At 43.3% G+C, this 14008-nt stretch overlaps 1 protein-coding gene across 3 annotated transcripts in view; it reads left to right on the forward strand.

Annotated features, from left to right (window-relative positions):
• ABCC4 (ATP binding cassette subfamily C member 4 (PEL blood group)) overlaps positions 1 to 5352 on the forward strand; it is a 205346-nt gene extending 199994 nt beyond the window's left edge. For all 3 annotated transcript variants that reach the window (XM_061630098.1, XM_061630099.1, XM_061630100.1), the window contains one exon: positions 3109 to 5352. In XM_061630098.1, the coding sequence (XP_061486082.1) occupies positions 3109 to 3216 (108 nt within the window). In that variant the 3' untranslated portion in view covers positions 3217 to 5352. The remainder of the gene's footprint in view (positions 1 to 3108) is intronic.
• Positions 5353 to 14008: the final 8656 nt, after the last annotated feature.

The following is a 14008-nucleotide window of genomic DNA, read 5'->3' on the forward strand; positions in this document are numbered from 1 at the left end:
ATCCCTTAGTCATGGTTAGCAGCGGGCCTCATGATTGCATTCTCTAACACACACACACATGCACACATGCTTTATCCATGCTTAAGACATCTGTGGTTAATATTAACCCAGGCTCACAACAAACCATTTTAAATTGGCTTCAAAGTCTGGATTCAATTACTGGTTAGTCCCCGTAACCTGGTTATCTTTAGCCACAGTTAAGATTAATGTGACAATTTGCACTGGGAGAGGGGAAGGCCTTGAAGGAAGGAGTGTGTGATGCCAAAGGCTGTTCCCAATTCTTTCACTATGGCCCTCTCTCAAGGAAGAGGAAGGAAGAGGGAAGAGGAGGTTTTGATTAACAGATAGCTTGAGTGTCATTAAACAATGGAACGGCTCTTCTAGAGGCCTATTGAAAAAGTATAGAAAGGAATCTGGGTTGAATAAGGGATAACAATTTTTGCTTCAGCACTGGAAAGCTGAATTAACGAACCCATGTGGTTCTTCCCAAAGCTTTGATTCTGGATAGGTATGTAAAGCAAAGATTAAAATTTCAGCTGCTGCAAGCAACTTCTTTTAAAAGTTTTAATGTAGTTATTGTGATCCTTATTTAATAGTGTCCTTATTTCTGTGAAGGGCCAGGCACTTCTCACTCAAATATCAGGAGCTTTCTGTATCTTGTAGGATTAGAATCTGACACAACAAAATGCTTTTTCTTCTCCTTTTTTTTTTTCCTCAGAGGCTTTCAGTGAGATGGCTGAAAAGCTGCTGCTGCCGCTTTTATTCTATCCTAGGGTAGTGTGGCAGAGTTTCACATTAACATACTTAAAGGAAGCTCACTTTTTCAGCTTGGGTTAAAATGTTATCTTAAAATGCCTTCTTTCTAATGGCTTAACCAGATGTAACAAGAGGTAAATGGCTGCCACTGTACCAAGCCTCTTTGCCCCCTCTTTCTTTTAATGAGTAGGTAAACACACTGTATGATGTTGTCTCGCCCTTGCTGTCAGCAGCCAATGATATATGAAACAGAGGGGAGGAGATATGTACAGTGTAAGTCAAAGCAGAGATGTCTGGTGGATAGCATGTGAACAAGTAAAGCTTTTCCTGTAATTGTATATCCAACCCAGAAAAGGTTTGACCTGTTGAATTTCAGCCTGCCACACAGCTTTCAAAATTACAAGAACCCTGGGTTCCCCCAATGCCAACCCTAAAACAAAGCCTAGGCTGCAGTCTTGTAAACCCCATTAACCACAAAGGGTCTGAGTTAGGGTTGCCAGGTCCATGGCCTGAGACTGATCCTGTATCTTTAGGAGAAGAGAAGGTCAGCCAAGTGCAGGTGTTCTTGCAACCCTGTAATGGGAAAAACCACAAGGTGGAATTCTCCCTTCCCGCTCCACAACTTTTAAAGATACAGAAGACCTCTCGGAGGCTGGGCCTGGCAACCAAGACCTCTTCTGTATCTTTAAAAGTTGTGCAAGGGGAAGGGAGAATTCCACCTTGTGGTTTTTCCCATTACAATGTTGCAAGAACACCTGCACTTGGCTGACTTTCTCTTCTCCTAAAGATACAGGATCAGTCTCAGGCCAAGAACCTGGCAACCCTAGGAGTTGTCAACTTTTTTTGTGGAACTGCCTGTGCCTAAAAGAGGGCCATGGCAAGCAGAAATCTAGCAGTAAACAATATTACACTATGGAGATCCAGTAATAAGAAAAGTTTCACCTGCCAAATGTCTGTCTACTGCACATATTATTATAAGAACAGGAGCCCTGCCAGATAATAGGTTGGCAACCAGGGGTGTTTAAAAGCAGCTTTCATTGTGGGTGTATTGGTTCTTAGAAAAGCAAATTCCCATAGTATGCATGAGTTCATTGCATATATCAGCCTTCACCAACATGGCACCCTTCAGATATTTTGGGCTACAACTCCCATCAGCCCTAGCCGGTTTGGCCATGCTGGCTGGGGCTAATGGGAGAATTGTAGTCCAAACCATCTGGAGGGCCCCAGCTTGGTGAAGCCTGCCTTATATGTAAGAGTTGAGAAGAACAATTTATTACCAACTTTACTGGAGGATCCCCCAGCAATGCAAATTACAAAAAACAGGCTTACATGCTCTCATTTCATGGCAGCATGAATATTAGGCCTAACTCATGACATATGTCGCCTTGGAGAGGATAAATGTATTTTGTGTGTGTTTTAAAGACTCAAACAAAACTTTTCACATTCTTCTTTGGGGGAAAAATACATTTTGAAGTCCTTTTTCACCCAAACACATTTTCCGATAAGAGCACACAAGTCTTGACATTATTTCATTTTGTTACACGCATCTGTCAGGGAACAGAGATATGATACAGCTGCTAAAAACTGATGATTGTGGAACAGTGAAACTTGACAGCATTTCATTTCCTTTATGTTCTGATTATACATTTATCAGGAAACCTGTATCTCTGGCAGTTCAGCTAGAAATTGGTAGAATTCAAGAACTCAAAGGCTCGGCAAAGAACTGTCCTATTATTTGGTATCATCTTACATTTTAGAGAAGTTGCTTGGTGCAGCCATTGTTACTGCTTTCCCTTTCCCTTTCATTATTGTGGCACCCTATCCCCAGATCATATTTCTATAAGGCTCGATGACTCCTCGACGGCGCAAATTAAATGCTGGGATCTTTCATACGTACATCCTGAAGTTTCAATGGTTGTCAATCATAGTTTGTAAAATGCAGGGATTACAACCTTGATATTAACATCCAAATCCATTGTACTTATTTTTATATGTGAAAATGAAAAGCCCTTGTGCAGACACTAGATTTTGAAGCTGCTTTGTCACCCTGTTTTTAATTTATCTCCATTTCTGAGCCTGTAAAAGGATTTTATTTATCTGTTTAATGTCAAATGATAAAGTTATCAGTTGATCTGAATTATTAACACTTTGAGTGGGATAGCAGACATACATGTTGGTATACTGTAGCTTGCCTGTACGTTATTAGAAGAGCAGAAGGAAATTTTACTAATTCTTAAGGAAAATATAGGGATTTAAACTGTGTATTTTTTTCCTATGGATATGTATCCTTAGGTACAATCTTTAGAACAAGCATCTTTAATGAAACTGATATATCACTTTTTCCCTCTCTAGATTTATTTTAAGAAGAATTATCCTGAAGTTATTCCAAACGGTCAAGCAGTCACCAACTCATCAGCAGATGATTCACGAGGATTAATTACTTTTGAGACTGCGCTATGATCCCATGCAATTATGGGTGTTGGATTTTGTTTTTTTAAGCAGAATGTAATACTAATATGATATAAACCAAATATTGCTGTTAACTGAACTGTTTTTACATTGGATAGCTCCTTGTTATATTGAAAAAAATGTTTTTCATGACTGTTGTTCCTTTCATTTGAATGTTCAATATTTTTTAAAAATACATTTTGAACTTTGTTTTGTAACTGCCTGATCCTGTGGATTTAGTAAAGAGAAGCTTACCCCACAGAATGTAAAGCTACATTTTGTGTTGGGCAAGTGAGGCATGGAAAATCCTGATTTCCTCACTTCCTATAAAAGTGTCTTTGCACAGGGAACTGTGCTGTAAAATTCCACTCCTTGTCATACCACATGGAGTCATAGGTTGCTGCATAAATATGCTCTTAATGTAGTGGAGCTGAGCCATGCAGGGGTAGAGAAATATTCCCTGCTGCTGCTTCAGCACTACCTTCAGCTAGCATCAGAGGTCTGACCAGTGGCTGCAGATCACCTGTTGTGGCATTGCTCTGGCAGAGGATCCCTTAAACATGATCTTATTATTTCAGAATCTAGGCTAGACCTGTAAAGGAGGCCCTGCACAACTTGTAATGCATTCAACTGAATACAGCCCAGTAGCCACAGATGCCCTCTGAAGTTTCTGGCAGGCCACCATTCAAGCTGGTGGGCTGCATTTGGCTTGATGGGTCACAAGTTGTGTAGGCCTTCTGCTTAGAAATGAGGGACATAAATACATACATTGTTTGATGATTGTTCTATTGTAGGTATGCTTGAGTCCCTGGTGCAGGACACCTCTCACTTTGAAATTTGCAATGTGTAAAGAATGTATTTTTCCAGCGTTGCATATAGAAGGAAATAGGGGGAAATGAATAAATGTTACTTTACCTAAGAAATGCATATATGTAAAGCCTCAGCTTCATCTGTGACATGTTTATATCATTGCCTTTGAGCAAGTCCAAAATTTTACACTTCCTTGCCTTGTAAACTTGCTTTAAGTGGGGAATAATATATACTAATAGAAGCACAACACAAATTATTTTCCATGTGGCAGTTTTCATTTTCTGTAGGCTCATATGCACAACAAAATAGCACTTAGAGGTTAAGGGACAGTTTGCTTTTATTTGTTTATATATACTTTCAGAGTAGTAAATCAAGAGATGTACAGGTATGTTACTAAGGTTAGGGTAATGAAGATGACTACTTACCAAGTGGTAACCTACTATGGTTTTTGTGTGGCTTTCCACGTTGTACATTAGTTGTCTGGGCCAATTCAAAGTTAATAGTAACAGCACAAGAGTTGACTTCCTATATCTTTCTCCCACACCGTGCTTGTATAGGAGGAATGGAGGAGTCTTGTAGGAAGGGTCAGACAAAAGTCAAGTAGTGGTGATTGTTTCAGCATGGTTCTTCTGAAGGGCTCACAACTCCTGTGGTTCTGTCATGGCTATGTTCCTAGAATGGCATGGGAAAAAGTCATGGGACAGAATATCCCATGCCAATGCCAGAAAGGTATGAATTCAGCCACTGCAATATCCTGGTAACTAGTAGGGATGATTTTTGCCATACATCTGCTGGCACCTAATCAGAAATATAGGGAAATTCTCCTTCCCATTATGACAGTGCATTGCAGGAAGCTGTCTTATGAAGCAGTTACATGCACATTTTGTTGACTTGTATTGAGCCATTACCACCTTTCGGTTAACTCTCATGACAGTCAGAAATACTGACTGGAGACATAGTCCCTTGGTAGGGATTGATACCACTGCGGTTATGATATCTGTGCTAACTGGGGGTCAGGCTTGGTATACTAATTAGGGGTGGGTCTCTTCTTGGTGTGTGTGTGAGGGTTCCAAAGCTTCTTGGTCATGGGACGCTCAATCATGCAACAACACAGGAGATACAACAACTTTATTAAAATACTGTGGTTCTTGGCCAAACATTCCTGGCATGAGTTCTGTTAAAAAAAAAATGCTATGCTCACTTGAATGCTCTCTATGCAAGAGAAATAGTAATATTTAGTGCATAAGTGTTAAAATATTTTCACCTTCCTCTTTAGTAAGCATTTGATCAAAATATTTTTGCTAACATTAATACACACAAAGTTTTTTCTGGTCAAGTTAATCAATGCATTGTGTGCATTTATTGTGCCTTACTGGATTTCAAGCCAAACCTATTTGAAAATACATTAATTTTAAATCCATATTGTGTTTTTGTTTTTCTTAAAGGTATATTTCACACAATTGCAATCATCATCTATGGATACATGACCGCTTTCAAAATCAAACCATTTAGAGAGAAAACCTTGCACAAATAAAATAGGTCGTACTACAGCAGAGATTGGCAATTTGTTCAGCAAAGCACTATTTAAGACCATTATTATTGTAGTTGTTGTATTATATTCAATAATTGCTTTTTTCAAAAAGAAACTCAAAGCTACTTACAACATTAAAAACAGATATAAAACAAGAATAAAAACATCCTAAAATACTTACAGAATACCAGAGCTTGGAAAAGTTACTTTTTTGAACTACAACTCCCATCAGCCCAATCCAGTGGCCATGCTGGCTGGAGCTGATGGGAGTTGTAGTTTTAAAAAAGTAACTTTTCCAGGCTCTGCAAAATAGATAAAAACATGTATAATGTCTGTAGGGAAATTTTATTTAAAGATATCAATATTCATAAGTGTTGCACAAACATGATAAAAAACAACAGTCTAGCACTGTTCTAGCATAGCAGAGGTTGTCACATTGCCCTGTTCATGAGTACATAAGGCAAGCCATTGTGCTTTTAATTATCTGAATCCCACTACAATCTCTATTACAAAGCTATAGAACTGTCTAAAAGCGATGCATACTGGTAAATGTTTTGCTAGGTTTAGTAATTGTCTTCAGTACTTTCTGGCCTCCATTATAAGTTACTAAGATCAAAAGCAAACCTATTTTCTTTAAAATGCCACCTACAAAATAACTATACTAGATATCAGATACATCCATTTATGTGTTCTAAACCATGTCACCACAGTGCAAAGACAGCTGCAGGTTTAAGAAAAAGGAAGCAAAAGGAGGAAGATGTGAATCTCGATAACTGTATCTGTTGTAAAGCCTAGATATTTTTTTCTATTGCAAAGAACAAAATGGAAATCTCTGTCAGATGGTGTTGCTAAGCTGGGTTATGAGAAAACAGAGTTCAACAGCCCTGTTTATCTAGTTGCTTCTATAGACCTTCTTTTGTTCTGCACTTAATGACACCCTTCCCGGCAGTTTCAGGAGACTTAACGAGGGACACCATGCATAGCTGGTAGGCCACAAGCTGAGCAGGGCTGAATTTAGATGTAGCAGCGAAGAGGAGGGTATGTTACATAGCACATTTGGCTACAATTGAAGGGAAGAGGCCACCACTGTTGATAGAGGGAGGGAATGGTTGTATCCATCAGTGGCAGTGGTGACTGGTGGGGCAGAAGGTGGAGAGGAACCAACAGTAGGTAGAGCCAGAGCCAATGAGACGCAGAGCAACTAATTCAGCAATGGTTCCCGTCCTCCTCCCTGTTGAATTCTGCAAGGGCAACACAAACTGAGGAGGAGGAAGCTGGCAGCCAGTGCCACCCAATGGACCGGTTGTAAATAGGGAGGCAGGATCTGGCTGAGGGCCATATTAGCCACAATGGACCAACCTCCATTGCATCAGCGGCGTCACTAGCAGGAGTGCAGGGGGGGGCGGACCTGTTGCGCTGCAGCCAACTCAGAAGGGACAGGAAGGGGGGAGGCATGAGTTTCAGGCACCTCCGCAGCCAGAAGAAGCAGAGTTGGGGATTGTTGTGTCTGAGCAGGATCGTGCGGGAGGGGGGCAGCCTGCTCTCCAGCCAGTTCCCACGAGTAACGCCCTTTCCAAGGAGCCGAGCGCACCGCCCCCAGTTGATGCAGAGGACTTGTGGGGGGAAGCTTCAGAGTCAGTGCCAGCTCCTCCTTTACCAAGCAGTTCCCAGGAGGATTCCAGTGTGGCACCGCCCCCTGACCTCGAGCCTGTTGCTCGGGAGCAGGTGTCTTCAGATGAGCTGTTGGATGCGCGTCCCCTGTCTCCTCGTTCCCGTCGCCGCAAGAAACAGACAGGGCAAAGACAGGAATTACGAAGGAGTCAGAGATTACGTTCGAAAACATTTCCTATATAAGCCTGCCGCTCCCAGTGGGGGGTCGTTGAGTCAACTTCCTTCACACGCTGCAGAGCATGTCTAGAGTATAGTTAGGGACTCTAGTGAGTTAGCGTAGGGTTTCCTATGAAGCGCAATGCCTTTGATGTATCCATTACTCTAATAAAACGAGATTTACTTGCACCCACACTCCAGCCTCATTCTTTCGGCTCTGGATGGGACAGGACCTCTGGTGCACGCTATTAATAAATAATCATGAGCCATCTTTAAGGCTGTCCCAAAATATTCTTCAGTACTAAGGAGATTTGCATGCATTGGTTCAATAGCATTTAATATAAAATCATTTCATCATAAATTGATTCCAAAGTGATGTTGCTACTCGAGAGAACAGAAAGCCAGAGACGTTGCAACCTTCCTTGCGTCGGGAAAATTCAGACGAATCTTTCTATATCAGGTCATAAAAATAGCATATTTTGCTTACCAGAATAAATTTGATATTGTAGCTTTTAGAATGCTAACAAAAATGTTAGGTATCTGTGAGACTGCTGAATGTGCTGTTTTAACGTGTTTTGACAGGATAATCCTGGCTTCATGCAGTGTAATAGATACCAAAATGAAAAACTTTTGAGAGCTGAATGGAGACGACCAACAAATGATATTTGTGTTAGGAACATTTCTCAGTGCCATTAGATGTTATGTTTTTATTGCTTAATATTAGCTCCCCTCCTCCTTTCTTTTACAAAATGTGAAAGCTATGGCTTGTATCCAAACTCCCATCTGAGAACTGGGGCCAATCAACCATGTCCAAAATCATATTATGCCACTCAGGTCGTCTAGAGCTTTTGGGAGGAGAACATGAGGTGCTGCAGCAGGCAGGAAAAGGGCTGTAGCTCAGTGATAGAGCATTGGCCTTGCACACAGAAGGTCCCAGATTCAATCCCCAGCATCTCCAGATAGGGCAAGGAGAAAATCCTGCCTGAAACCCTGAAGAGCGTCTGCCAGTCAGTGTAGATAGACCTGAACTCAGTGGACCAATGGTCTAATTCAGCATAAAGCAGCTTCCTGTGTTCCAGGCAATTTACAGCACACATGATCTATTGCACAAATGAAGGTCTTTCTGCTGGTTAAAGGAGGGGTTTGGATCCAAGCCAATATATTTAATAAAACTGCCACACTTAAAAAACATTGGCAATTGCAATAATTATTTTAAGAAACAATTGCTCAAAAACCATCCATTTTTAAATTTCCAGATCACTGAAAAGTTCTGGGTTTGCCTCTAGTAAAGTCAAATGATTTGCTTATATTTTAGGTAACTCTTGATTTTATAATGGAAACTGACCTGCCTTATAAGCTAAATTTCCAACATATGATGAAGGCTATCACTGTCTTCCACATTTCACACATTCACCTGTATTCTTGATGAGTTTTGCATGCACTGTGCATATTGTTTTCAAATATATCTCTGAGAGCAAACCTAAGCAGCTGTATTTTTTTCCAGGTCTTCAAAACAAGCAGATTTTCAATGTATATTAACATTACCTCATCACAACCCTACTGAAATAAATTAGAGAAAATTAGAGATAGAAATGCCAGTCTTTTTCACACAATCTTGATGTCATATACTGTCAGGCTTCCATGGGCAGGGGAGCATCAAAAGGCCCAGTGTCCCTGGCCCTAGTACCCATATTTCAGCATACAAAGAGCCACAACCACAGGACTGTTATGGCTTCTTATTTGTTAGGGGCAGGGACTTAACATCACACCCACACTTCACCCGGTGAAGACACACACGGTTCCAGGGCAGGGGGGTCTAGGCTGAAGCTTCACACCTCACTCCTCAAGTTCCCTGTCAGGCTTTAACACCACTGGAACTCCAGTCAGGACATCTCCCTCCTCTTTCCCTTCCTCCTCTGTTGGCCTCTGAAGGCTTACTGTCAACAACTGAGACCCTCCCCAGCTGTTCCTTATTTGGCTTGTCTCCCAGCCCTTCTCCACCAGCAAGTTCTGTTGACTGGGGACCTGATCCTGCATCCACGCAGGAGGGAAGCCAAGGAGACAGTGGGGTGGTCCCTGGCGGCCCTTCACATGCAGAGCTTGGAAAAGTTACTTTTTTGAACTACAACTCCCATCAGCCCCAGCCAACATGGCCGCTGGATAGGGCTGATGGGAGTTGTAGTTCAAAAAAGTAACTTTTCCAAGCTCTGTTCACATGTACCTTTAGTGTTTCATCACCTGTTGCCTTGAAAATCCTCTCAAGCTTTGTAGAAAACAAGCTAAAAGCCAAAAAGCACCTTTGTTTTGTATGGGCTTAGGATAAAGCAATAGGAGTTTTTTTGCTTCTTGGTTTTTAATAACTGATAGCTCTTTCCTCACAGTCCCAGGACCACTGCCTCGGGGGTTGAAGCAAAACTGACTTAGAGAAAGACCCCCAAAATGCTTGTGGAGGGGGCAATACTTTAAACCTGAACATCACTTTTCCTAAACTAAGTTCTGAACCAGAAGACCAGGATTCAAGATTGTTTCTCTCACGTGCCTATACAACCACAGAAATAGTGTTAGTTCAAGCTTTAGCTGGGATACAATCAACATCTGAATTGGAGGTTTCAGGTAAACAGAAAATCAAAATCAATATGGGAACTCTGCAGTTTGCACTTACCCAAATGATGCCTTATGTAGTAAGATGATCACGGTATCCTTTTAGATCGCCTGGAGGGATTAGGAATAGGGGGCACTGTTTTATGGTGGCTCCGTTCCTATCTCTCAGACAGACACAAACGGGTGGAGTTGGGGGATGAGGTTTCAGACCCTTGGCCTCTCAATTGTGGAGTGCTACAGGGTTCTATCCTCTCCCCCATGCTATTCAACATCTATGTAAAGCCGCTGGGGGCCATCATCAGGAGATTTGGGCTGCAGTGCCACCAATATGCGGATGACACTCAGCTCTATCTCTCGTTTAAGTCCTCACCAGAGTTGGCTGTGGACACCATTTCCAAGTGCCTGGAATCCGTAAGTGGATGGATGGGAAGGAATAGGCTGAAACTAAATCCCGACAAGACCGAGGTGTTGCTCGTGGGAGACAGGGGCAGGTTGGGGGATATAGACCTGGTGTTCAATGGGGTAAGATTGCCCCTACAAGACCAGGTCCGCAGCCTCGGGGTCATTCTTGACTCCCAGCTGTCCATGGAGGCTCAGGTCTCGGCAGTGAGCCGGGCAGCTTGGTATCAATTACATCTGATAAGGAGACTGCAACCCTACCTTCCTGCCCATCTGCTCCCACGGGTGATACATGCCCTGGTCTCCTCTCGCTTAGACTACTGTAATGGGGTTACCCTTGAAAACGGTGCGAATTTGCAACTGGTACAGAATGCGGCGGCACGCTTGATTAAAAATAGCCATCGCCGTGATCATATCACTCCGGTGTTAGTAGATCTACACTGGCTACCAGTTGTTTACCGGGCCCAATTCAAGGTGTTGGTGTTGACCTTCAAAGCCCTATATGATTTCGGCCCAGTTTATCTGAAGGAGCGCCTCCAGCATCACCAATTATGCCGCCTGACGAGATCAGCCACACAAGACCTTCTCTCGGTCCCACCAGTTAAGATAGCGAGGCTGGTGCAGACCAGAGAGAGGGCATGTTTGATTGTGGCCCCCACCCTCTGGAACTCCCTTCCTTTTGACCTTCGCCATGCCCCTTCCCTGACAGGATTCCGCCGGGCCTTGAAGACCTGGCTGTTCAGGCAGGCCTATGGGTTCTTGGGTGGGGGGGTTGTTTTTAATACTGGTATATTAAATTTTGTTTGTGGTTTTATTGGTTTTTATTGTATTGTATTTTATCTTGCAAATGTACGTCGCCTAGAGTGGCCGTTAATTCGGCCAGACAGGCAACTCAAAAATAAAGTTTTATTATTATTATTATAAGATATGGCCTCACCATCTATACAAAACCACTTGTGTTCATTGGTAAAATGAACCAGAGAAATGAAATGCCTCCAGAAGTGGAGACAGTATTCTGTGTTGAGGATTTTGCAGTTAAGTAATGAAGCCCCACTTACCTGTGCAGCATGGATAAGCAGGGCATAGTTGCGAGGAGGGAGCGATGCTGCCGTGGCCATCTTCGTTAAGGGCAACGTCGTGTGTCGCAGCATGATGTGTGCATGACGTGCGGCAGGGAGGGGAGGGGCCATGGGCCTATTTAAGGCCAGGCCGCCCCTCCTACCTCATCTTTCAATGAGCGACGCCCACCCTGCCCTCCCTCTCTTATAGTGTGTTCAATAGTCGCTTCGGGACGGAGTAGGAATTTTTACCCTGCCCACCCTTGTTTGGCGGGCAGGTTTTTTGCCTACTCCACACTGTGAGAGTGGGATGGAATTGGGTTAGGGGGCGTTGTGATTAATAGGTGAATTTGGCTAATTTTGCTATTTTGTTATGGTCGAAGTTTAATTGCCCTAGGAGGGCAGTTTATAATTGGGGCACTGGTGTGGGAAGGTGCGGAAAGGGAAATAGGTAAGGACAGCTCGGTGGCCCCCTTAGGCACCTTTGGAGGTGACTGGCGGTTCCAGAGGCCTGTCTGTCAGAGCTTTGCAGCTTGAGGGCAGGATATGGGCTGCTTTTGGGGCCAACTTAACTCATCCACCCGAGGGTTGTGCGGCCCCGGGGGGTGGTGACCTGAGAAGGCCCCCCTACTCACCTACTGGGTGTGGCTGGCGGAAGGGGTAAGCAGATGGGGCTTGCCCTTGTCCCAAGCAGGGGCTGGTCGCCCGTGAGCTGTATGGCAAGATGCTTGCTTATAGATAGTTCCGCACCTAGGTTTCCCTCTGCAGGTCACTTTAAAAGGTGTTTTTGTATAGTTTAATAAAGTGGCCCTTGTTCAACCCAAGCTGATGTGTCCTTGTCTTATTTCGCCCCTTCACTCGCAATTAAAATACAGTAGGTGTTTGCCCAGGTTGATGCAAACCATCATAGGAATATGCAAATACTTAGGTAGTTTTGTGGGCATCACTCAAAAAAGAGCCTACACTCCAGTGCTAGGCACCATCTTTTCACTGGAGAGGTGACACAACCAGAACGTCCTTGGAATGGCAAAATCTACTGCATGTAACCTGGGACAACCTGTCAGCATAAAGGGAGACAATGTTGATGAAGAAACAACTCTGGACTCACTGCCCAATTTCAATATGTTTGATATGCTTGGACACAACTTACATTAACACATAGGATCTGGTAGCTGATAAAATACAGACATCTCTCTTGAATATAAGAAAACTTAGTTTTGTTAAAGAGTGACTTACACTGACTGACGATGGAAAATCCAAGGTCAGTTTTTACCAGCCACTGTAAAAACCCTCAGCTTTAATTCTGAGACTTGTATACTAAGAAACCATCAAGGACAATGAAAAATAGTAATCCAGCCTGACGGAAACATTCTACAGCATCTAATAATGGCATTTGAATTCCAATCCCTATTTAGACATTAACTTCTGCCTCTACATTGATAGAAATGAACAGTGATCTCAGAGTTTGAGACAAGTTTTCATACTTACATCTGCTTGTTAACATTGATTATCCAACGACGCTGATGTTGGTTCCTAGTTCCCAGTTCCTTATTTGTGTGAAATTTCAGTCACTAACAAAGAAGAAAAGTTGACAGCTACAGCAACGTCAAGCCAAATTTAAAATGCCCCTGACCCCCAAAATAAATAATGGGGTACCCTGTATGATATATCGCTGTAATCAGGAGACTCTCCCCGTCAAGACCGACAATAAATTTATACAATCAAAATAATCAGGATTCCGATATTATCATAAATACATAATGATGTCATAAAATCATAAATCATAAGTAACTGGGGGTACACACCCCAAAATCTGCTCTGGGCCAGGACAAATCATACACCCCAGGAAAGGGGAGGGTGTCCCCTACAAGATTCCACTGCGTCCTGCCCGGCCCAGAGCCTCTACTGGGCACCAGGCACTCATGAGGGCATCTATGCAAAATCAAACTGGACAAAAACATACAGGAAAAAATAAGTAACTGGGGTTACACGCCCCCAAATCTGCTCTGGGCCAGGACAAATCATATACTCCAGGAAAGGGAAGGGTGTCCCCTACAAGATGCCACTGCGTCCCGCACGGCCTAGAGCTTCTGCTGGGCACCAGACACTCACGAGGGCATCTATGCAAAATCAAACTGGACAAAAACACGCAGAAAAAATAAGTAACTGGGGGTACACACCCCAAACTCTGCTCTGGGCCAGGACAAATCATATACTCCAGGAAACGGGAGGGTGTCCCCTACGAGATGCCACTGCGTCCCGCCGGCCCAGAGCCTCTACTGGGCACCAGGCACTCACGAGGGCATCTATGCAAAATCAAACTGGACAAAAACACGCAGAAAAAATAAGTAACTGGGGGTACACACCCCAAACTCTGCTCTGGGCCAGGACAAATCATATATCCCAGGAAAGGGGAGGGTGTCCCCTACGAGATGCCACTGCGTCCCGCCTGGCCCAGAGCCTCTGCTGGGCGCAGGGCGCATGGCAGGTCATGTATCCAAAACCAAAGCAGACAAAAACATACAGGAAAAAATAAGTAACTGGGGGTACACGCCCCAAAATCTGCTCTGGGCCAGGA

The sequence above is a fragment of the Rhineura floridana genome, chromosome 5 (assembly GCF_030035675.1).
Source record: "Rhineura floridana isolate rRhiFlo1 chromosome 5, rRhiFlo1.hap2, whole genome shotgun sequence".
NCBI lineage: Eukaryota > Metazoa > Chordata > Lepidosauria > Squamata > Rhineuridae > Rhineura > Rhineura floridana.